At 41.6% G+C, this 26,143-nt stretch overlaps 1 protein-coding gene across 1 annotated transcript in view; it reads right to left on the bottom strand.

The window, feature by feature from the left end:
* The window catches only part of EHF (ETS homologous factor), a 50,765-nt gene that overhangs the window by 6,825 nt on the left and 17,797 nt on the right, over window positions 1-26,143 (bottom strand). The window contains exons 2-7 of the mRNA XM_083441670.1: window positions 18,131-18,230; window positions 12,949-13,194; window positions 11,159-11,218; window positions 8,607-8,675; window positions 8,438-8,506; window positions 279-341 (exon numbers count right to left, since the gene is read on the bottom strand). Coding sequence (XP_083297796.1) covers window positions 279-341; window positions 8,438-8,506; window positions 8,607-8,675; window positions 11,159-11,218; window positions 12,949-13,194; window positions 18,131-18,227 — 604 coding nt within the window. The 5' untranslated portion in view covers window positions 18,228-18,230. The remainder of the gene's footprint in view (window positions 1-278; window positions 342-8,437; window positions 8,507-8,606; window positions 8,676-11,158; window positions 11,219-12,948; window positions 13,195-18,130; window positions 18,231-26,143) is intronic.

Genomic DNA, 26,143 nt, shown 5'->3' with positions numbered 1-26,143 from the left:
ATTCCTTACTTTGACTGGACAGTGAAGGTGAAGGGGATGTTCATAGCCAAGGCTATCATGTTGTCATTTATCCCTAGGAGATAATGCTTAAAAGAGTGTAATAGAGTAGGACCTTCAGGTTTTTTTCTCAGACATTTAAATTCTAATGAAGTTTACAGTGGGCATTTTGTGTGCAATTCCTTTTCTGTTGGATCTGGTTCTCTTTGCTATCTGTTATGTCAGTAAATATTTGATCAGCCCCACCTTACAGGCCAATAGTTCTGTAGTAGCTAACTTACTGTGTTTCTTGCTGTGAGATTTTGGAAGGTGGTCTTGTGTTTTTTTCAGCCCTGAAGCATCTTCTGTAACAGAAAAGAGGGGTAGGTCAGTTCTTCTACCTGTTCTGGCACACACACTCATGCCCCTGTTCTAGAAACAATCACATGATAAGCCTTATCTACACAAAAATGTATTGTTTCTATTCTGTTGTCAAAGTAGCTTGCAAGATGAAGAAACATAGCATAAAAGTACATTTTCATTCAGTGCCAAACCTTCAAATCTGTTTGAAAACAAAGCAGCAGAAACCTAATAAAATTGTCACTTTCCAAAATCACAAAAGGCTCAAAGAACAAAAATGTTTTCCCAAAGTGCTTAAATGCATCCACTAAATAGGTCCAATGAATTTCACCCAGAGGAATTTTCACAACCCAAGCCATCATCTGTCTTTTTTATTGTTTATTTACATTGCCTTGTGTTGTCTATTACATTGATTGATTTTCCCTTTTTGTTTGTTATGCAATTATTTAAGTTCATAATATTATTTATTTAATATTCCTTTACCTATCAATAAACACAATAGTGTGTCAATAAACTATTACATTTCTTTCAGTTACAATCCTCAGTCTGTGGCCCTTGTCACTGGTTATTTTTTAAGCACTGGGAGGAGGGGGGCAAATTAAAATGCATATTAGTGCCGCAACAAGGGACAAAATTATCCAGATGATCCAAGTCAGGGATGAAGAAACTGTGGCCTTCCAGAAGATATTGCTGGACTACAGCTCTCATCATCCTTGGCCACGGGCTCAGCTAACAGTGGCTGGCGAGAGCTGGAATTCAATAATATGTAAAGTACCACAGTTCCCCATCTAACATATAATTCTCTAACTAATATATGCAGAGAGAAACTCCCAGATTAACCCAGGCTCAGACCATTTTGGGCTTTAAAGGTCAAAACCAACAACTTGGATTGAGCCCAGGAACAAACTGGCAGCTAGTAAAGGTCACACAAGATCTATGTGAGCTTGCGATTTGGTTCCAGCTAAAAGCAGAACGGCTGCATTTTGAGGTTTCCAAACTGCATTTTATAACAGTTCAATGGATAGTGTACTATAGTAGTCAAGTGAAGAAGTAGCTGGAGCATTCAGAACAGGAACCAGGTGCTTTGTTTGAACACCAGAAAGGAGCATAAAATAACTAGTAATTCATTAAAGAGACACAATCTTCCTGTCCTTCTTCCCAGTCCCTTTCTTTGAACCCTTTGCCTTTTGAAAGTTGAATTAGCAGAGGTGGAAGGGTGCAGAAATGATAATGATTAGCACCAAGACAGCAAGGGAAAAACATATAGACAATGTTAGGCTTCCTTTGTTGGATATTCACCTCCTCAGGTGTTCAGCCTGGATACACAAGGGCTAAAGTGGGTAGGGGGACTCTAGGACAGCAGCAAATTTTGGAGGGTCCTCACCATGGATGCCCCCTCCCCTGCTTGGCAACACACACACACTATGCAACTTGCCTTTTTGTGCAGCAGCAATTACTGCTTTCCTTGCTGGGTATCCAGACAGCATTTTAGCATAATGGTGCAGGTTAATTTGATTTCTTACCTACCGTTCACCACAAGGCCCCAGAGCAGGTTACATACATTTTATAAATACAATATTAAAATCAGTTTAAAACTAATACAATCAAAAGAATAGGGTAGGTTCATTTGGCTCCTATCCATAGTAGCAGCCTACCATTTTAATTGACCCAAAACACATTGGCCCTGGATCTAAAGGTTGAGTCATTGCATCTGAGGTAAATTAAAATGGCAGGCAGCTACCACAGATAAGAACCAAGGCTGACTCCTGTTCAAAAGCAATAGTGCTGCCTGCCCAAGGTAAAAACAGATACCCCGGGGGCAAGCAATGAGGGCAATAAGATAGCACAGCCAGGTCAGGCCACTGAAGGGCCCTTTTGATCACTGGGGCCCTTGGATAATGCTTGACTGACTGGTGGTGCCAGGAATGCTCATGCAAAGTCTTCCACTCCCAGGCCTAGCGTTATTGGTTCCTGACCCCAAGGAATCCTGTAAACCTCTCCAGACCTTCATACTAAAGAAAGAAGCCTCACATATATATATGTATATGACTTTCTAAGTTTATGGTTATCACCACATCAGTGAACTCCAGAAGTGGAGGACACACTGGGTGAAGCAATACTTCTGTTTCTCACACTTGAACCCACTGCCAGTCAACTTGATTGAGGAATAACTCCAAGTTCTAATATTGCAAGAGAGGGAGGAAAACTTATCTCAGACCAAACTGAAATTAAATGACACACTAATGCTAGGCCTGCCACACCCTTTGTTGTATCCTCTGTAAGCCCATTATTTCCAGAAATTATATTAAAGACTTCCTCCTTCGTTATTTTCTGGTAACTGATCTAATGCAAAGTGTGGGTAGTGGTGAAGTAGAAGGGGTGGATGGAAAATATTGTATTAGTTTTCCTGATTATAATGTCAGCTCTTCTGTCCTGTTTTTCTAATATGCCTTTCACACTGTGGTACCTGTTGAATTATGGAACTGTGGCTTCTTGACTGATATACTGGCATGCTAAACTAAATTTCATTCATACTAGTGGACATTGGACAGCATTGCTACTCCCTCATCTTTTCCAAACATGTGTGTTTCTGTTTCCCCATCATTCCCCCATAAAGACAGCAGGAACTGTATGCGAGTACAGCATCCCAAATTTCAACATTTTACCCCTGTAGTTTTCTGGGTTAATGGAGCTGCAAATAGATTTTTTCCTCAGAAGGAATTAACACAAAAATGAGTGCTAATCTCCCACTACATTCCGCTAGATTTATGAAAGTGGCTTTTACTTCATTTGTCAGCTCAAATACAATGCAGAAATTCACAGTTAGGAAAACCCTGGGGAAATAGAAGAAAGTGCTGTGTGAATGCAGCCTAGATTAGATTAGATTTATTATAGTTAAAATAAGACTCAAAGCAACTCACACAACAAAACAACAAATATACAATGTAAAATATGGAAATTATGTATTCAATATAGTATCAAGAACAATAATATGTTCTAGCTGCTGTCTCTCTTGCTGTCCCCAGCAGAACAAAGTCTCCAAGACTCTGACACTCCAAAATACCACCCCAATGTGCTGTCCTCCTTCTGCCATCTACCAAAGGCAGTCAACTCCAGACACCAACCTTTCACATATATGGTCTCCCTTAGGCTGTTCCTAACACTGCCTGGCTCGATACCCTCTATCTCAAACTCTACCATTTCATACTTGCCTCCCAGCTACTCAGCCTCAGCTGTGAGCCACAGGACAAGGCACCTTTCCCCTTTAGCTCACCAGTGCTTTTTTTCTAGGGGTACTGAAGAGTACACAGTACTGGCACTTTTCCCCCCCTAGAAGAAAAGCACTGAGCTCAACCAACCTGAGCACATAATGGTGTGTTTCTGATGGGGGAGAAATTGGGTTTAGTTCACAAGTTACAGGCAGACCTACCTAATTTGCAATTTCTGAAACAATACACAGACTGAAACACAACCACCCTTTGAAATTTGCATTGTCCCCGAATTTTGCAATGCAGTTTCCCAGCCAACTAAGGTGTACAAAAATGAATACACTAGAGCAAAGCATGCATGGAGGTGCCTATACTAGTGAAAAGAACATACAAAGAGAGGCAATCACTTTGCAAAACGGTATATTAGTCAAAACCTAATACAAAAATGTTTTTAATAAGAGAAATCCACAGTAAAAAAAAATAAATCAGTTAAAAGAATTTGATGTGGAATATGGAGAACCAACTTGAAAATGGAGAAAGCAAGATTGACAGATTCAGCCATCCCTATTTTTCAGGAAGTTGGACAATCAACAAGTCTCAGGGGCAGAGAGACAATGTTGTTAGGAATTGTTGTCAGTCGGACATGGACAAGTCCGCCTTCCCCTTACTGATGCAACAGTATGCCGGAGGGAGGAGGGAGGGAGGGAAATCGGATTTCTGAGCACTAGAAGTTCCAGAGTAATGAAAGGTAGAAATTCTCTCTGTTCATCACTTAGCACACTTAGTATGCTGAACACTCACTACTTTAAAAACAAGCCAAAGAAGCCGAAGGCTTGCCTGCCTAATCTACTAGTGGCAATCTGTTTCCATTTATCAGTGGCACATCACCGAGTGCCAGGAACCTGTGTTGTGTCTGCCTTGCAGGAGATTAGTGCCAGAGAAGCTTAAAGCCCACACGTGTTCTTCCACCTACACACATGTATAAACAGTCACTAATGGAAATTAGCTATTTGCATGTGCAGATGACTTACAGTAACTGCCAGGCTTTCTGCACAAACTTGTCCGAACGTTTTTTTGTTGCAAGGCTGATAAGCACTCCAGGAAAATGGCCTTCCATTAGGTTCTGCTGGAAATCTGTAGCCACAGCTGAAAACCAGCTAATTACATTTGTGCTTCCTTCTGCATTGTCAAGTTCAGAGAACACCATCCTCTTGTACGATTTGCTGAGCTTGTGGGAAAGTCCCAAAATCTAATTAAGGCTTGACAGTCCTGCCTTTATGGAAGCACACCAGCCTTAAAACCGAATTCCATTGGGAATTTTGCCCTGAGAATGAGACTCCGAGGAATTTAAATTAACTCTCCTAGGGAAAAGAAATCCTCACTACTCTTGAATTATCTAGTTATTTTATTCTATTGAAATTAGGGCACAATCCTATACTGGAGTTCTGCTCGCTAAATAGGCTTTTGCATCCGGTAGAAGCCCTGCTGTGCCAGCAGAATGGCAGCTATGTTGCCATCATGACAGATACACAAGTGCAGTGGTTTTCAACCAGTGTGCCATAGCACCATGGGGTGCCTTGAATGATGGTCAGGGTGCCATGGGCAACACTGGCCTCTGTCCCTCCTTCCTTCCTTCCTTCCTTCCTTCCTTCCTTCCTTCCCCTGATGGTCTCTCACATCTCTGCCTCCCAAAGACTTGCATGGCTGTTTCTTACAGCAGCCCTGCCTACAAGCTCAGCAGGTGAATGGTGCCCAAGCTCCCCAGGTGAATGGTGCCTCTGGGGCTAGCCAGGGGGTGCTTCCCAGGCCCCTGTGGGGCAGTGTGAGGAGGCACCTCTCTTTGGGGCAGGGTGGCAGCTCAGAGACCAGTAGCTGCCTGGAGGACTCCCAAGAAGTGGGGAGAGGAGGCTGAGGGAACACTCCACATGGGAGGGTGTTCAAAAAGTGGTGAGGGGCTGTTGGCTCTGTAGGCAAGGGGTGATATAACAGGGCTCCTGAGCCCCAAGAATGTAGTTGGTCAAGGGAGCTGTAGACCCAAAAAGGTTGAAAACCTCTGAACCAGTGGAATGCCTGTGATTCCTTCCTGCAGAATATCCTGGTTGGCAGAGCTGCTCTGTGGTTGAAGAGATGCCTGTAATGCAGCTAAAACAAGGGTAGAGTTGCATGAAGTTTGTGCACAGCACAAGGGAGAAAGCACCCTTGCTCCAGATCCTATACCTCTTCAATCGATGCCCATAGATCCCATAGCACAAATTTATACTAGATCCAGACCTGGGGCAGGAAATTACCCCCTCCCCATTGACTTCAGTCAAAAAGGGCAGGGATTAAAAAATAGCTGTGCCCACATCAATGGCCTGAACAGAGGACTCAGTACCTAATTATAGCACACTGCCATGGGGAATGTGTGGCATGGGGCTGTATTTACCTACCAGAAGGAGTGGTAGGCAAAAGGGGTTGCTTGGAACATGGAGGAACCAGGCTATTTGCTCCTCAATTTGTTGGCTCAATGTGCCTCAATGTGGGAGGGCCTCTCCTTTTCCTTTTACGAGAGTGCACTCTGGGTTTGAGCCAAAGAACTTAAGAATGGAAAACAGTAGGTGTTCTTCCCACCTAAGAGTCTTCTTGCAACCTCTGTGCTGCTGGCGCTGAGGACTGACTGTTGAAATCAGGTGCAGGGAAGACAAATGCTCTGTGATTTGTCTTATTGCTGCCTATTGCTGCTTAGTGGTGTCTGCAGTGTGGGTTGAAGTATCAGACGTTCCCTCCATCCTTCACTCCTAACGCAACTGCTTTGTTTTCCCAGGCATGCAAACAGTTATTGGGGCATATTTCCCCATCCTCCAATGGGCCTCAAACTGCTTCCCAACCTATACAGTGAGACACTAGAAGGTACTGATGTCAGCGTATGTTTGTGACTCTCCTTATTGCATCTCCCGGTCCTTCCCCTTGGCCAATTGGCAAAAGGCTCCTTTCCTCTCAGGGTGGGTCTGAAACTCTTGTCCCAGGGAGGGTTGTGTAAGTTTCCCAGGACACAATTGGGCACTTTGCTGCATATCACATCTTCCATCTCTTGAGCATGTGTTATGCTCCTAAAAGAGTGGCTGGATAAAGATATTATAATCCCTGCCTTGTGGACTGGTTGTACATCTGGGCCTTGTGGACTGGTGGTGTTGTGGCTTCATCTTGCTTGGTGTGGGTGAGGGTGTGGATTGTGTGCTGGGGTGTGTCTCCATCACTGAGAGGTCATTGGTTGCCTTGTGTATGACCAGCTTGTGGGCTAGCATATACCCTGATTACTTGGCACTGACCCTATTTCTAGACATATTGTGGGTGTCCCTCTCTTTTATTTATCTTGTTTTTTTATTTTCTCCTTGTGCCTTCAGATGTCTTCTGAAAGTCAGATAGTTGTTTACTTCCTTGACATCTGAAGGGAGGGTGTTCCACGGGGAGGGCACTACTACCAAGAAGGCCCTCTGCCTGGTTCCCTGTAACCTCGCTTCTTGCAGTGAGGGAACCAGAAGACCCTCAGAGGAGGACCTTAGTGTCTAGGCTGAACGATAGGGGAGGAGACGCTCCTACGGGTATACTGGGCCAAGGCTATTTAAGGCTTTAAAGGTCAGCACCAACACTTTGAACTGTGCTCACAGTAATTGCATATGATTAAGGAAAAAAGCCACATCGGTGTTTTTTTCAGAATATGCAACTTTGGTTTTTACAGCGCTGTGCCCCTGGCATGCCATCCTACCTCTCTAGGCCCAACAAGGAAGTGGATAAACACACCACAACAGGGAGCTTGACTGAATCTCATCACTGTCAGGAAAGATTTGAAGAGCTAGCAGCCATTTTTAATGAGAATGGGTGGACAGCAAAAGGGAAAGAGTGATCAATTGCTGTGCTCACTTGTTTGAAGTGTGTGCACCGAGATAAATCAGGTTGCACAGCTGCTGTAGATCAAAATGACATTAAACACTCAAATGCATTTTTTCTGCCATTGTTAATAGCCTATTTGAAAATAGGACGGCCATCTTTTTCTGCTTGACAGAGCTCCTGTGCCTTAACAGCTGCAAGAAAGGAAGCCATTAAGCACTGCAAATTCCACAGCATAGGCACACTGTGCCGTAGTGGTTAAGTGCTGGGCTTTGACAAGGGCAAGACAAGTTCAAATCCTAAGTCATCCACTAGTTGACCTTGGCCAGTCACCGTATCTCTGCCTAACCTACCTCACAACGTTGGTTGAGGATAACATAGAAAAGGGTAAAACCATGTATGCCACCTTGAACCCCTTGCAGGAAGAAGGAGGGGGATGGAACAGTAAATAAATAAATAAATCACTTGTGATGAATGTGCAGGTGTGATTCAGCTCATAGTCTTCTATTTCTGACCAACTCAAAGTGTAATGTAGTAATGAAGAATCAAGGCAGAGACAGCCACTCTCATTCTAATTCTCAGATCACAGACCAGTCCGTGTTTTTCTGAAGTCTATATACATACTGAACCATGCACAAAACTGGCAACGAACCATGCACATGCAAAACAATGTTTATATTCATTCCAGTTTTGGAGAAATCAGATATCATGAGGTAGCCATCTGACTCTGCCCAGGTTTTGAAGCATCTGAACTACAGTGGTACATCAGGTTAAGTACTTAATTCATTCCAGAGGTCCATTCTTAACCTGAAACTGTTCTTAACCTGAAGCACCACTTTAGCTAATGGGGCCTCCTGCTGCCGCCGTACCACCGGAGCACGATTTCTGTTCTCATCCTGAAGCAAAGTTCTTAACCTGAGGTACTATTTCTGGGTTAGCAGAGTATGTAACCTGAAGCATATGTAACCTGAAGCGTATGTAACCTGAGGTACCACTGTAAATCATAAGATGTTAAATATGCTTACCAGTAGGCTGGTGACTAGTAGCGTTGATTGCAATCTGTGCTCGACAATACGCTTTGCTGTCCACTAATTCTAAGGATTCAAAAAGAAAGAGTAACAATGATGTAATGTCTTGTTAAAAGAGGATCCCAGAACCATTTGAAAATGCTTTATAGGTTGTTGGGTTAGTTACCTACTGTGCCACCATATCCACTATCATAGAAATAGTTCTCTTCTTTCCATGACGCCATTAAAGATGGATCTTAAACAAGCAAACAAAAAGAAACAAGAGTTAATGTTGGTAAGGCAACTTTTTAAATGCTCCATATTCAGAATACACAGCACAAATCCAGACAAACTTAAGCATTTGAATGTCTCACTTGTTTTTTTAAAAAAGTAGTGGGGCAAACTGAGTGGTCTAGATGTTTAGAGTGAGGTATTCTGCCCTCCATGTGTCTTGATCTTTCTTGTTGGGTACCCTTTGCAGATAAGGAACTTTAGCTCTCCTTGGCCAATCATAATAACTCCTGTACCTAGGTCCAGGTCGCCGTTCCTTCAGCCAGATCTGGTCCCATGAGGATGCTCCCCCCCCCCCACCAGTGTGACAACAACTGCTTTGGCAAGAGGATAGGTATGGCCCTGCTCAAACCTTTCTCACTTAAATTCATTCCCAGTGCATTTTATATGGCCCAATGGTTTCATAGTGATTTGACGATGAAAGAGAGATTGTAACTGAAGAATTCTGCACATGTTCTACATTTGAAACTGAGCCTGAAGTTGCCCTGAACTTCTAAAGTCTTGACCTGGCACCCTTACAATGAACTGCAAGAAGCAAAATGTATTGTTGCAACAGAGAAAAACACAAAGGTTTCGAAAACCTTCCAAAATTTCCTTTTGAGCCGCAGCACACAGATAACAAGCATGATACTAGCATGGTATTGTTACAAAAGTATCATCAATCTGTACAAACAGATGTTACTTATTTGGAGCTGTTAAGTTTGTTTTTGTTTGTATTTCAAAATACAAGGTGATTTTGGGGATCGGTTTGTCTTTTAAAGCCATGAATGTGATTACAGCTGAAAATGAATCACTTACTAAGTCATTGTTCTTGGCTAGGTTAAGAATTATGACACAGGAATTTAGCCGATCTTCTGCTTACCAGCTACGTGTTTGGGCATCCCAAACCTATGTCCTTCAAATAGCACACACCCTCTTGTTGTTTAGACACCTGATCTACCCATTGTTTGCTCTAAAAACAAGCCTCGCCCAAGAGGGGCTTGGAAGAATTTTTATTTTTGTAGTTCTGCACGGTATCAGAATATCTCCAGTAGCATTCTGCTTCGGTTTGTTTCCTTTACAGAAAGTTAAAAAGAGTCATCATCCGTGGAGGTTTGTCCATTAGAGTGAATGGAGCTAGTCCAAGGGATGGCACTGCCTGTCAGGGGACAAGACTAGGAAGGATGGGGACAAGACTTCAATGACTTGGCTCTGCCAGTCATTCGTTTTGTCTCCACCAACTATTGGTCTGCTTGCATTCCACTCAACCAGTCCCCTTTAATCACTGGATAGAAAATATGGCAACTCTTGCAACATGCGAGCAGATTGCTCATAGCCATAGATTGTGTATGAACAAATAAAACGACATTGGGAATGGAATGTATTAATATAGTCAGTTATAAATAAATGTATATGTATTAGAATGATAATTTCATCTCATATGCCTTTGTGCTCGACAATTATGTATGGAATTACAGGGGGTTTTGTACTTTGTGTGCACTTATTGTTTCCTTTTTATTTCTTCACTTTAGTTTAATTTAAATTGGGGTTTTTTGGGGGGAGGGACCCAGTCCCAATTGGCATCAGCCACCATTGGTAATCACATACAGCTGAACTCAAGGAATGCCAAATATGGCAAGCAGTCTAACTGAAGTCAATGACAAATCTGTTGGTAAGGGGAAAGCCACAACGTGCACCGAAGGACAGAGCTGTGTCAGCCATTCAACATCTCCAGCATTCCCTAACCTAGCCCATTGCCCTCAGGTCTGGTGGAGGGTGGTATCCCCACTCACCTTGGATTTTGACTTAGGTGAACTTGCCCTGTCTAGATTGCCAATACTAGTATCAAATTACTTCAGTTCTAAAGGTGAAGCTCAAAATGTTCCCTTACACTTCCAGCACTGCCATGGCATCTCTACTAAAGAAAGGGATATCTGAAAAAAAGCTAAGCTTGATAAGAACATATACTATGTCAGTAGCATTGTACCATAGCCTGACTGTACTGGCTGCCAATCAGTTTCAAGGCCCAATTCAAAGTGCTGGGTTTGACCTATAAAACCTTCAACGGCTCAAGACCGCAATATCTCAAGAAACGCTTCTCCCCATATGAACTGACACGGAATCATAATTTGAGGCCCTTCTTTATGTGGTCGCTCCACAAGAGGTCCCATTGATTTCAACAAGAAATACAAGAACATGCTTGACTCTCATCTATTGTGATCAATGAAACTTTTAAAATGCTTAATGTTGACTCACATCATTTCCCTTATATTTAGTGCATATTATTATTATTATTATTATTATTATTATTATTATTATTATTATTTTATTTTGGTATCATCGAAATGTGCTTCCCTGTCCTTTTCCAGATAAATGTGCCTGTCTTTATTTCTTCTCATCATCTTAATTCATATCTATTTGGAGTTGTTTGCAGTTGATTGGGACATCAATATTGCTGGCATCACCCACCTGTTTGTTCTGTCTTAACAATGACATTGTGTGAAGGGTACATTTCACTTCCACACTGGCCTGCAAGAGAATGCAAAGGGCAGCTCAATATACATATGGGCAGGATTTTAAACACACACAACCAAACCCATTGGTCTGTTTCGACAAGAAGAACCAATGCTATCAGACAGCTCTACTAGTCACTGGTTTATAGCAGAACGAGAAAGAAAAGCAGTCACTTGCTTTATAACTTCTGCATGAGAGTGTCTTCCCACAGGATTCTCCCCCCCCCCCAGCTCCTTGGCATGCACATATCAAAATCGCAAGCAAACACATGTATCAAACACACCTGTGGGTGTGAGGTTTTTGTGCAGCAAACAGCCCTCAGCCATTCAGCAACCATATCCTAATGCAGCACTTTGAATTCATGAAAATACATTTTCAAGTCTCAGATTCACAAGGGCTGGGAGTCTATATAAAACCTTTGCAAAGTTATAGGTTTATATTTACCTGAAACATTCAGTGTTTTCCCTGCCCATCCTCTTTGGTTTTGCACACGTCCTGGCTTGCACCTCCCTATTTACTTGGTACAGCTAAAGGGGTCATTCTGAGACTGCCAGCATGGTCTCTGAGGCATAGATTTCATGCTCAGCACTATTCAGTTTGCTATGTGAAGGCCTTGCTACAAACTTTGTCTTGATATTCAGCTATTTTAAAGACCTGATATTGCCCTGATTACCATATAAAAGAGATGCTGGAGGTTCGTAAAACCTGGAATAGGATGAATTTGCCTGGCTCAATGAATGCTGCACTTATGCAGATATCATGGCAAGGTGTTTCAAGGAACATGAAGGGTATGTTTTAACCTGCAGATCATTAGCATACTAGATATCAATACAGAACCTGAGTGGTAAGCTAATGTTATCCCGGTAACACTGAATTTAAAGTTCACATATAAGTTTTAAGGAGGGATGTCAATGAAGCACGTAAAGTTAGAAAGCAATGGAAATGGTAGGGCTTAAAGGTGCTGACTCCTAGGGACCGAGGCACTTTTGGCTCCCCTAATTTAGGGAGTTTGCCCCCCTCAATATTTAGATAATGTTGCGCAGCATCACATTGGGGGGCTTGATCCTCTGGAGAAGCTAGTGTCTCTGCTATGGCTTCAGGCCGGAAATTCAAATGTGGCCCTCCAGTCCTCTCTATCTGGTCCCCGGAACTCTTTCTAGGCCACACACCCTCCCAAGACACACAGGACACACCCCTCACTGTCTCTGTTCCTCGTCCTCTTTGAGTGTTTTTGCCTGGCTGGACTGTGCTCTTGAACTCTGCTTATGCCTCTTGTCTGAACGGAGGGAATGTGGAGAGGCGTGCTGTGTGTGAAAAACCCTGACATCTGCATGGTAGCCTACTGTACAAAGGTAAAAGTCACCACCATTGTTCTGACCACTTTTACCTCTAGCCCTGCTCACCACCCAGGCACATAGTCTTCTGACTGAGAGAGGTTCCCCACAAGAAGAAAGCTTCTCCTTAAAAAATTGAAGGAGGTGCTAGTAAAATTTGAGAGATGGGAGAACAGGACATGACTGAACCCATCATTTCTCACTAAGCAAAGGTTTTGTGCAGTACGATCTTTCACACCCACAGCCCCGATTGCACCGTCATAATCTAGCCACAAGAAACACAGCTGCTACTTCATTAGACCTGGAAGCAAATTCTGCGTGGAACAATGATGTGCAATGCAGGAACAGGTAATTTACAGAATTGTATACATCCGGTCTTGAATCCCTGATACTTTAGTGTGCTTTATTTACCATTCCACTTCAGGTGATGAAGGCTGCTGTAAAGAAGCTGCCCAGCTGTGCCAGCTGCTCGGGTGAAATCTTGCAAACTCATGTTGCACAGATGCTCCCCACCAATATCAAACTCCTGGAAAGGAATGCAGGTGGCATCGAGCTGGTTGGTGTCCAAAAGGTGCTGAAGCCATTCCCAGACCTGATACTTTGTCCAGTATTGAGGGTGTATCTCATGCCACTGAGTTCCAAAGAAACTGCCTGATGCTGCAAGAAAAAACTCGAGTCATTTGCCTGATCACTGATCGTCAGCAAATAATGTAGGTAAAATGGCATTAGTATTATTTTATATACAGATTTCTTGCCTCCCCCCCCCCCCCCGGAACAGCACACAAGGGGAGGAGAAGGGACACTATTTTATCTGGCAAGCTGAGATGCATTTCTCCCATTGAAATTAAAAGCCATGCCTTACTTAGCTCCATTCATCTCAATGGGTCTGCTCTGAGTAAAATTTGTTTGGATGCAACTCAAACATTAATCAGCAAATAATTAAACAGCAGAAGAAAGAATACTATAACTGGTTAAGTAGCAACAAAAGGCAGCAAAAAAAGTATTTTTAGGTGGTAAAAATACAATAAAAGCAGAAGTCCCCAAAGGCCCTCTGAACAGCTTCTATCTAGTTACTATAAATCCACTGTGAAGTGAGTCCTAGGAAGGCAGCTCCATAATCTTAGTGCCACTGATGAAAAGGCCCTGTCCTAGGTAACTGCCCATTGTATGACAGAAGGTGAGAGAACAAGGTGTCTGAGAGAGAGAGAGAGAACTTTAGGTGTTGATAACCTTCAGGCCCCGCCAGATGTCTTAAAAAAAATAATTGCAATCTCACTTTCAATACTGTTTGCACCTACACAGGTTTGAGGGGCAGACACACTGCTTTGTTTCCAATCAGTACATGTCCCGTAACATCCTGCTGAAATCCTTTATCTTTTTGATACTACAGCTGTTATGGTTTAATTTTTATCCTGTGTGTGTGTGTGTGTGTGTGTGTGTGTGTGCCAGAGTGCCAGAGTGCCCCTCCAGATGGCAATAGTATAGTAAAGTTGGGGAAGCAATGCAGAACAACTAATAAAGTGGGGTTATGTGTGGATACTACAGTCTAAGTCCGCCACTAAGGCATGTTATTGAATCAATGACATATTTTGCAGAATACACTTGCAAAAAAAGCCCCTAGTCTTCAGATATTATGGACCGAAACCATTTAGGCCTTTCAAGGTCAAAGCTAACATTGAATTGGGCCCAGAAACCAACTGGAAGCCATTGTTGTATCACAATTGGTACTCCATGTCTCCCAAGGACTGCCCCAGGCAAGATCTTGGTGTTCCAAAGCAGTTTTAGCCTCTAAGACTCCTCAAAGGCAGCCTCATGTAGACCACATTCCAGTAAAGTAATCTGGATGTCACTATAGCAATTAGGCAAGAATTACTGTGACGAGGCTGTTTGTATCCAGGAAAGTATGCAGTTGGCATTATCACTGGTAAAAAGCATTCTTGGCTGCTGTCACCCTCTCAAAGCAGCACTAAATCCAATAGGACATCCTATTGCAAATCTGAGTTTCAGGGTGGGTCGAACCCCATTCACAATAGACTGTGCACCTATTCCAGGCCCAGCCATATTTCCAGTCAACAGCGCATCTATCTTCTCTGGATTAGGGTTTGTTTGCTTTTCTACTGTCATCCACTTCATCATAGACCTCAGACACCCATTCACAACTTTTACTGCCTTCCTAGGATTAGATGGGAAGGAGAGATAAGAGTAGGGTGTTGTCAGTGTACTGATGACACCACACCCTGTATCTCCAGGCAACTCCACCCAGTGGTTTCATGTAGATATTAATGGGCACCAAGATAGACCCTTGAACCACCCTGCAGGCTAAAGGCCATGAGATGGAGAAACCATCTCCTCCATCATTATTTGTGATCTATCCTCGAGGGATGACAGGAAAGAAGCAGTATACCCTCCACCCCAACCCTGAGAAGGCAATACCCCAGCAATATAGAATCCTAAATTCGTATATGGCTCAATATTACAGAGTCTCTACTCTCCAAGTCTCTCTAACTCAATTTTCTCCTCTGTTTTCAGTTCCAGTGCAGGGACAGAAAAGCTAGTCTAGATATCTGCTCTAGGGTTCATAAAAGGCTTTGGAAATTTGGAAACACTTTTGTTGTTCCTGTTGCTCTTGTTCTAAATACAAGCATTCTATCGGTGAAGCCAGAGATCTCAGATAGCATATTAGCGAACAAGACATACTGACTGGCTTCCTCTTGACTTCGCAGCAGAAATGGCAGACACACAGCCAGCATGTGCCTTGTCCCTCCGTCTGCATAATTCTGGCGTATTGTTCACCTTTTGATAGCTATTGTTATTAATAGATTGAATCGGTTTTTACATCTATCTCAAGGAGCTTTACACAGGGTTGTGTGTGTGTGTGTGTGTGTGTGTGTGTAATTTATCCATTCATTCGTCAGCTTTTATTAATAAAAAGAGGAACTTTTCTGAAGTGCAAGACTGCTCCAAAGGGGCATTTCTTGGCAAGATCGTTTGGGCTAGCCAGTCAGTATTATGCATATTTTAGATCTGGTTTGACATTTGCAGAAATGTTTCCCCTCCCCTGGACTTCAAGGCCCAACTCTAAGCTGCTTCTTAAATATCCAAATATTAATAAGTATACTAATACTGAATAAAACAATGTCTGAAATATTGGTTTATTTTTTTATATTAAAAAAACAGCCACCTGAAAAGTAAACAATACTGTGCAACAGCGTATCTGTGTATGCACATGTATCTGGGCATGCAAGCACACAGGGCTTGAAAGAATAAATATTAAACATCCCACTGTCAATTTGGAGTTAGTCTGTGTTTCTGAAATGTAGGCAAGCAGTCTCTCTCCCAGCAAGTCATCACTTAAAGCCTGCAAGAGTATCTTGAAGTGGACAGATAACCAGAGGATTGAATTATTTTAGAACTGTGATGGTGGCCTCAGTTCTTTATTATGCAATAAAATAAGATAGTCAATATGTTCCCAGTTGTTAGAAAAATTGAAAGGATCTCAACACAGGAGCACGGAGATGTATACACTCAGAATATATGTATTCTCTCTTGGCTTATTTACATTGTGTCCGGAGGATCACATTTGCAAGGGCTTTATCCTATACCTCATTTTATATAAGGAGTAGTCTAGCTTCTCTAAATCTAAATAATGCATAGGTAGTGGCAGAACCAGGGGAGGTGGGATCAGGGTGGGAGGACAGAAGATGGGCAAAGTATATTTCTAGGTAGGCAAAACGTGTCCCATTTGCCCCATCTGGCAACACCCATGTGCATAACCAAATTGGTAAAAAAAATGGACAAGCAAATGACTCTTTTTTTTCTACACTTCATGTTATTTTGGGAGGAAGATCTGACTTGGGAACCTAGGTGTGTTTGTATTCAAAACTACAAGTGAATCTTAAGAAGTTTCAGAATCTGATAGCCTTACTGAGAAATTCTGTTTTTGTCAGACAACTCAAAAACTGGAACAACTGTGAAGCATCAATTTCAAGAGGAAACATGGCTGATAAAAGGAAAGTTGGCAATAAGAGTTTGTTATGAGGATTTTAAAATAAAATAACCAGAAATTCTTTTAGAGATAGTTTTAAAAATAATAATTGGAGAAATATAATTGTATGGTGAATTGTCAGAAGAAAACTGACTAATAGTTACATTATGTGACCAGGTTTAAGGGTAGTGTTGTGAGCTAGTGGTTAGAGTGTCAGACTAGGTCCTGTTGGCCATGGTTCAAATGCCCACTTTGCCATGAAACTCACTGGGTATGACCTTGGGCCAGTCACTGCCTCTTATCCTAACCTACTTGACAGGGTTGTTGTGGGGATTAAATAAAAAGAGGGAGAACCATGTATGTTACCTTGAGTTCCTTGGAGAAAAAGGTGGGATATAAATGCAATAAATAAATGGATTATTTAGAGTTAAGGAAAACGTTTTAAAAGTTAGGTCTACATGGATTCACAGCCTGAATATATTTCTATATACAGAAATTAGGGGGATAGATGATAGATAGATAGATAGATAGATAGATAGATAGATGATAGATAGATAGATAGATAGATAGATGATAGATAGATAGATATAGATAGATGATGATAGATAGATAGATAGATAGATAGATGATAGATAGATAGATAGATAGATGATAGATAGATAGATAGATAGATAGATAGATAGATAGATGATAGATATCTCAAATCAACTTCATGAAAAAGTGTATACCGTCAACAGCAGACTCAATGGAAACTGCTGTCTCCAATAAACACCTGAATATATTTCTACATACAGAAATTAGGGGCTTTTAGTCTAATTGCTTAGCATTTAATGACAGAAAGGCTTTAATGAGTCTGTCCTATATACGTGACCTATTTGAGAGCAAGTCTAGTGTAGATTTCAGTCCTGTGCCAAATGAAGAGGTTTATCTCACCCCAAATAACTTCTGGCCATAGGTGGCATAGGTGAGTTTCAGTGCTGACAACCACCACTCAGTGTTAACTAAAACAGTCAGAATTGGAATGGAGAATTTCAAGTTGTAGAAATGATCTCTCCTGATGTCATGGCTAGATTAGAATGCGGTGTTTACTGGGGAGCAGTATGCATCATGGCTGCTGTTGACAGTACACTCCTTTGCAGGAAATTTATATTATTATTATATTATATTATATTATATTATATTATATTATATTATATTATATTATTAATTCTGTTCATTTACTCTGTTGTTTTTAATTGATGGATTTTTATCATTTACTTACTGTTTTTTGGTTTTTAATTTCTAAGCCACTTAGAGATTCTCGTCCCCCCCCCAAAAAAATGTTGTGATATATAGAGTATAATCATCATCTTCCAAATAAATAGCAGGAATAAATAGGGTATAATAAATTGCCATGGAATATAAATTGCATTGGTTACACTGCATTCCATTTTGGTAGCGTGGAATTTTTAAGTTTTTTTTTTTAAGGAATACAGTAAAACTGTAATGCAAACAATAACACTGCAGTAAAGTAGACTGGATAGTTTTTCCCCAAGTGGAATAAGGGCAAGATAAAGGTTTACAACTCCCAAGTTGATTCACAGATCACCACGGGTGAATTCTTCCTACCATGACACGTGGGGTATCCATCTGTCCAGGATGGCTGCTCGTGGAGAAGACTTGTGACTGAATTAAGACTCATTCTGCCAGTTCCTTCTAAAATCATGATCTGCAAATGAACCAAACAGTTGACTTAGCTCAAACTTCTTGCTCCACAAATACCAAGAATATCCCATCAAAAGCAAACAATGGTAAATGCCACAGCCCAGGTTAGGAACAAGTTGCCACAACCACTTTCTGGCTGAAATAAAACTTCCTACTGGCAAAACTTTGCTGTGCCTGATTTTCATATGCATGAATCAAGTTTCTACAGCCACCCATCCATAAAAGAGTAAGCTGTAATAAGGAAGGAAGCAGAATTAAACACACAAAAAAGACAGCAACCTACCTTTACTTACGGTACTGCCATTTGAAAGACATTAAGGGGAAGAAAGAAAGAAAGAAAGAAAGAAAGAAAGAAAGCTGAATTTCCTCCCCCGATCTTTCTTTGAGTAGTAAAATGTACCTAGTGCTATTTGACGCCCCAAAACCTGAGTTTAAAAGCTTTATATACTAAAACCATATTTTTCCTCAAATAAAGGACATGCTCCCTAAATTTAGATTGCTCCTTCAATTTGTGCAATAATTTCTTGATGACATTAAACATTAAAACATTGGAATAAAGGGCCAAAAAAACATTAAGTTCTGAACAGCTGTGCACTCTTTTAAAAAAGTGTTTTAAAACTTATTTTCAGTCATATATGCAGACATCTGGAATAAACAACATTTATATTATGTCAACATAAAATGCAGGCTAAAGATTAACCTTGATTAACAAATAGACAACTAGACAGAAAGTTGGACCAAAGATAAGCAGAAAGACAATGTAAGAAAGTGTTCTAAATGTTATCAAAATGTTTTACCTTGCTATGCTTAATAAACACTATTTGCTCTCAGACTGCTAACACACACAAAACAGAAATGTAATGTTGTATATTTAGAGAGACATTTGATGTCAAGTATTTCGAGACTTTTTAAAAACGGAAAAGCCTGATTTAACAATAATGTGTGTGCATCTTCTCAAGCCCAGGCTCTAGGAAATACTCAAAGATTTTTTTGCATAAAAGGCATGCTTTCCATGGATACAACCCTGTGAATTATACTATAATCTATGAAAAACCTCCAGGCTTAACAACAGCTCCGTAACATATGAATTAGAAAAGCACTCGGAGCCACACAGCACCAACCAACATTTACTATCCACTGCCAAATTCTTCTGCCAGAGTCTCATGGGAATACTAAATGCAATCATTCACTGGATCACTCTAACAATACAGTATTTCAAAATGACATTGAAATAGATCTTAAGGCTTTCACCATTGATTCATATGAACTGTTAAACCAGCATCTGTTTCCCAAGTTTCCTTCAGGGAATCTAGAGATGGTTCTAAACAAGCTTTCCATGCTTTATAGAATTACTGGTCTATTTCTTAAAATTTGTACATACAAGAAATAAGTAAAATAACCAAGCAAGTATTAGAAACTACCCCAGAACTGACCTTACTAAACATCTTCCAAGACAATAATGCCCACTTACACCACAAAGAACTCATAACCCACCTACTTTCAGCAGCCAGAAGCATCATAACCAGACACTGGAGAGACCTGTCAGGAGTAAGCATGGACCAATGGTACCAAATAGTATGGGAAACAGCCCTACTAGAAAAATTAACCAATAAACTGAAACTGACACGGGGACAAATAGAAGAAGACGCCTTCACCCTGGTATGGTTCCCCTTTATCACATACACAGCCCAACAAGACAACAACAAAAATCCACCAACAGCATACAAATCAATATGGCTAACCTGATCCAAAACACCCACCCACCCCACTCATACATGAAAAGAAAGACCACCACAGCCAACCACAAATGAATAACAACACCCTAGGCCAACCCCAACCTCTCTCACCACCAAAGGAACACAAGCGAACAGCAAAGAAGCTGCACAAGCAATGCTGACACCAAACCCTGCATATAGTAAGTAAAATAGAAACATCGCCACCCGACCCCACCCATCTTGCCCCCCCCTCCACCTCTTGCCCCCTTTTCTTCCTAATGTCTCAACAAATGAAACTGATTTGTAAAAATGTTACATGGAAAGAAATACGAGAGACATTGCAAACACTTTTGTAAATCAAGAAAATATTTAATAATAATAATAATAAACTGGTCAAAAGTATTGTGGAGTTTTACTAACAAACACCCTTTGCGTTGGATAGGGGAAGGGTAATTTGGAGCCCTGGTAGCTTCCACTCACGACCTACCAGCCACCAACCTGGCATTGAGCTCCTTCTCCCCCAAACCTGTGGGTGGGTGGGCCACTGTTGACAAGCTGTATAAAGCCCCCAAACAGTACTTTTGAGGGGCAGGGAAATGGTGAGCCAGAACCAACTCAGGGTCCATTGGATCCTGAACCAGGCAGGCTGTTGTCACATGACAATACTGGTCCTGATCCAGTCCCAAACACTGCACCAGTTCCAGGTTGGTGTAGCAATCTGTGTGTCCCCCACCTTCTGCCCTGGCCACCATGCACGGCAGGGATGCAGATGTGATGGTTGTCCCAACTCTCTGTAAAGCCCCCTCCCTAGGCTGTGTTTTACTACTTCCAAAACCAGACCAGGGCCAAACTGAAAGCAAAATTCCGGTTTGAAACCCACAACATTGTTTTGACATTGTCACACTGACCTTCCTTCTTTATATCTTTCCCTCCCTACTTTCTTGTCTTTTAGCTCATAAGCCTGAAGCCAGGGCCTGTCTCTCATTATTTTTGATTAATGTGAAATTCTGGGAAATAATAGTTGCCTGAAAACGGGACTAGAAATATAACCAACTAACTTGTTTCACAGCTAATGGCCCCAATCCAACAAATGTTAGTCATGAAGATCAATGGGACTACAGTATATGGTGACTAGCACTTGAGTCGAAACCCTGGCTTAGCAGCCCTCCTGATCCTGCCAGGTGGGGCAGCTAGCTGCATTTCATTTGAAAGTTCTTAGAAATAGCTATATCCACAGAAGAGAAGGCAAAGCCCAGCAAGAAGTTGCGTAAGAATTGTTGGTTACTAATATCTTCACATGCATCAGGAAGATTTCGGGCATTGCATGGCAGGACAGAGTCTCAAACAAAGATGTGCTCCCCCAAGGACACATTCCCAGCACGTTCGCACTCCTTTCTTGGCAACTTCTAGCTGGCTTGGTCATGTCCACCGAATGGAAAATGGCAGGATCCTCAAGGATGTGTGCTCTATGAGAAGCCGGCTTTGGGCACCAGGCACTCTGTGTGGGAATCCCTTGCAGACGACCACAGTGCCTGGAGACATACAGGTTGTGCGTCCATAGCAGTGACCAGAGGAGGAATGGCTGCTGGGTGGAGCGCAGAGGAAGAAACGCCATGGTGTATCTGCAGCAGGACAACTGGACACCTTCAACTAACCCAACTGCAACCAAACAAGTCTCTCCTGAATTGGTCTCTACAGCCACAGCAGGCACTTTAACTCTCTAACAGATTAACCTCAGCCCCCCAAAGGCACACTCCCTCACTGCGTCCTGAGATAGATGGATGCCCATATCCCATGAAGACCTGTCATAAAATTTTCTACTTTTTAAGAAGCATTTCCAGTAGCCACAGTATTTCATTCAGCGTCTTAGACTACAACAATGCCCCTTAGCATTGTGCTAACCTATATTCCTATGAATAATCAATTACCAGGCAACATTTGATACCTTGTTGTTAACATATGAAGACATCAACAACTCAGAACCAGGTTCCCCAAAAGACCACTTTCCTCTGTGCAGACCTGTAAGATCACTTAGATCATCTGGTGAAAATCCATTTGTGGTAGCACACCCTACAGAATATTATAGGGTGGGGACCTAAAAACAGGCATTTCCTGCTGTTGCCCTTGTTTTGTGGAATAGCCTTCCCTCTGCCATACTCAAAGCAGCAAAAATCAGTTGCTTTAGATGTCTTGCAAAGACTTATCTTTTCGTCCAGGCTTTCCCTGACCCATAAGATTGGACCCTGATTTTTGTCTATTAATCCCCTTAATCTATCTTATTTGCATTTATGTTTTTATACTGATTTATTGATTGTAGGCAGTATCTTTGTTTTTCATGGACATTGTTTTTGTATTGTACATAGTGTACACACTTAGAGATTTTAAGATTATGAAGCAGTTTAGAAATGCATTGAAATAAATAAGTAATCCATAAGAAACACGAATATATTTCTCAGGCAATACACACACACATCAGTCGAACAGAAATTTCAGAATTCATAGGCTTAAGACTATTTACATTTACCCAGAAATGCTGATCTGCTGAATGTTCTCTCCAAGGAAACACACATGGCACTACCACCATCATTCTAGGCACAAAGCTAAGACCTTTTCTTTCCTCAGGTAGTGAAGATGGTGGTTCTCATCTTTTATTAGAGTGGGTTTATTATGTTCTCATCTTTTATCAGAGTGTGATTATTATGTTATTGGGGGAGCATTTTAGATAGTCTGGGCTGGATTCAACAAACCTGGTGCACTAGTGCAAATCAGTGCAAAGACGTATGTGGCATACTAGTGCAACGGGGTTTTCCTCCTCTCCTTCCACCCTGTGTGCTATCTATTACTCCCACAGGACAACCACCAGAACAGCATGCAGGGGAAGAGAGGGGAATTCATTCTGTTTGGCACTGACAGAACAGTCCAATTACACCCACATTGAGTTCCACCCTTTGCATTATAGATTGTTTTCCGTTTCCCGTTTCATTGTTTATATATGTTTAATTTACCCTGTTAACAAATGATGACAATGATGATGACGGATGGTACATTTGAAATCAATTACTCTTGTTTTGATTAGTGGCAATTCGGATCGTCTTGCTATATCAGGACATGTGTAATACCAAAACACTGGGAATGTTATGTAGGGAACAATACTATCACAGTGTGGGGAGTGTACAAGGTTGACTCGTTCAACAACAGTAGTTTAGCTGTGATGACCAAACTGTTATGATTTGGGTGCTTGCACCACCAATTCCTGGTTTTAGAATAGAGAAGCTTGTGGGCTACCAATACTCTACTTTATGTTCCAACTTTGAAAGGTGTGGGCCAAGTGGATTATATCACCCTTGTGCAGGAATTTTAGCCATTTGCTGGTTTACACGCCAAACTTTGAAAACTGTGGTCAGAATATCTTTTAGGGACTTGAGCATGCCCAGCAGTAATTTTTAATCTCCTTCCTACCCAATGTTGATCACCCTACCAAAATAACCCCAGCAGATGAAGATACAAAAGAGGGAGAAATTCAGTGTTCCATCACCACAAGCATTTCTGCTTGCCAGACAGAGCAATCTCCCCTCTCCTTCCTTCATGCTGTTCTAGGGTTCGCCCAGAAGCCCTGTTGCACTAGTGGGAGTCCTTGCACTAGCTTCCACAAGCACGTTGGCTTAGTTGAATTAATAAGGGCCTGGGTGAATGAAAATGTCTTAGCCTTACACGGTTTGGCAGCATTGCAGGCCTGGCAACCCCCACCATGGTCTGGCCTGGCCTTTGGTCGGTGGAGCTGCCCAGCCAGCTGAATATTCACCTCGCTGGCCAAGAATTGGACCCAAGCCTGCCTTCAGACTGGCCAATGGCAGGCAGTCTTGTATGCAGGGCGTCCCTTGGGAACTGGCCTTCCCTCAGGTTCACTCCCAGAGCATTCATGGCAGCCTGCCCTGGCCCCAGAGCTCAGTTCTTCTTAATTGAACCCAGCCCTGAGTCTTTTAGTTTTAGAAAATGCTAAGGAATAAGTGGTCTGCAATGTTTTCTTTTAATAAACTGTATGTTTAAATTATGTAAATATATTTTTGACGCCCTTGTAGTATTTCATTTTATGTCACAGCCTGAAAATCTAGAATGGCTTGTGAACTCTAATTTGTTTTTGTAGGATTGAATATGTATTTCTTAATTAAGATATGCATATATGTGGCATTATGTTGACTGATCAACATATATGCATCATAAGGTGATCTGTAATTTTAATTATTTATGTATGTTTTTCATCATAAATGAACAATTGCTAATGAGGAAGCTCACTGAATTCAGATCCTAAATTTTAATATTTTGCTGAGAGCTGAGGAAGGATTGGCAATCCTTTTGGAGGAGATTACAGGTTGTATTGTATGCATTCTGTCTGACAGGAGTTTGAGGCAATTACAAGACTGTTTTGTATTAGACTGAAGAATGAAGTATCCAAAAGAGGGAATGTTGCAATGTTGGGTAACCTCAATTATCCTCACATCGACTGGTCATGACAATGAGGTAAAATTTCAAGATTCTCTAAATGACTGCCCTAGAACATTTGGCAATTATTGCTAAAGATAAAATAACGAAGCACATAGAAGGATAAGCCTTGCTGAAGCAGAGCAAACATGTCTTCTGCCTATTTGAGTTCTCTGAGAGTGCCAACAAGCATATAGATAGAGGTGATCAGTTTAAATAGTGCACTTGGACTTTCAAAAAGCTTCTAATAAGGTACCTCACCAGATACTCCTGAGTAAGTTTAACAATCATGGACTAGGAAAAGAGATCCTCTTGTGGATCAGTAACGGAAAGTTCTCCTGATGGGGAGATGTAGAAAGTGAAGTCCCCCAAGGAGGAGTATTTCGACTTGCACTTTTTTCTATTGTTAATAATGCAAACAAGTGCAAAGTGATGCATGTTGGAGCAAAAACTCTTAATTTCACATATATGCCTGTGAGATTTGAACTGGCTACCAGGAGCGAGATCTTGAGGAAGATGTTTTCTTATGCTATTGGAGTGGTGGTGCCTTAATGCCTTAAACATTTGAGCAAGTAAATAAAATGATAAATTGTGCTTGGAGAAAGTACTGTATATGTTCCGCAATATGACGATTGCGTTAGGCTTACAACTACAATTACTGGGGTTCGCTGGATGCCACTCAACTCGGCTTACTCAACTCTAATTTCCCACTTTTCCAGAGAAATAAATCGAGTGACTTTCCCCATCAAACTAGAGGGTTCAAAGAGGCCACTTTCTGCTGGCCCATCATTATTGGAAATAGATAAATCCAACCTATTCAGCCACATGCTGCTGGGATTACCATAAAGAAAGTAAATACACTTCATATGTAATCCAACCCTAATAAATATAATCATATTAGAATATTTATTCATCAACAATGGATTCCAGAACAGAATGTAACTAGATCGCTCCCAGACTCACATGGGACCAAGATATAAAACACAAAGGACATGATCCTTCCCCTGAGGCACAGCACCTGCACGTGGCTTAGTCATAGGGCACCACAGAGTCCTGCAACCCCACCCACCAACTCTTGGCACATTGAAGCAAGCAATGATGCATGAGACCATTGTGGCAGGTAGGAGCTCTGTGTGTACTTTGCCTTCCCATGCAGCCTCTGTTCTCCCATCCTGTGAGGCATTGGGGTGATGGCACAAGATACAACTACAAAAAACAAAAACTCATTGCAAGTCATTGGCACCCAGCTCTATGGCCCATGGTGAAGAAATGGAAGATGGATTGTAGTTGGCAAAATATTGGAAGGTTATGAAATAATAAAAAGCAAATAGGGTTAGCGATGGTCAGAGAAGGAATGCGTGGAGAAATAAATGAACGCTGACTATAGAACAGTAGGACAAAAGAGGGAGCTTGAAGGACAGAGTGCTCTGAGAATGAGTTTCAGTAGCAATCCAGAGAAGGGGTACAGAATATGAGCAGGTCCCTATCAATCCACATTACTGTTCTAAAATATAACACTTTGTTCCATATGAAAAGATTAGCATCTTTGATGGCAGCAGTAACTGACCTGCTGTTATTATTGCGAGAACCTTTTAAAAGCCCTTAAAGTTAAATGGAATGGATATAAAATCCAATGACTTGGATCCTGATTTCAGTCAGCGGACTTCCCGCCTCTCTCTCCCCACTCTAGTCACCCATGCCTTCCCAAAAGCCATTCCTGGTA

This window comes from Podarcis tiliguerta, assembly GCF_965153285.1.
Source record: "Podarcis tiliguerta genome assembly, chromosome: 1".
NCBI classification, from domain to species: Eukaryota; Metazoa; Chordata; class Lepidosauria; order Squamata; family Lacertidae; genus Podarcis; species Podarcis tiliguerta.
The sequence above is the reverse complement of the archived record's forward strand: the minus strand, read 5'-3'. Positions and strand labels throughout refer to the sequence as shown.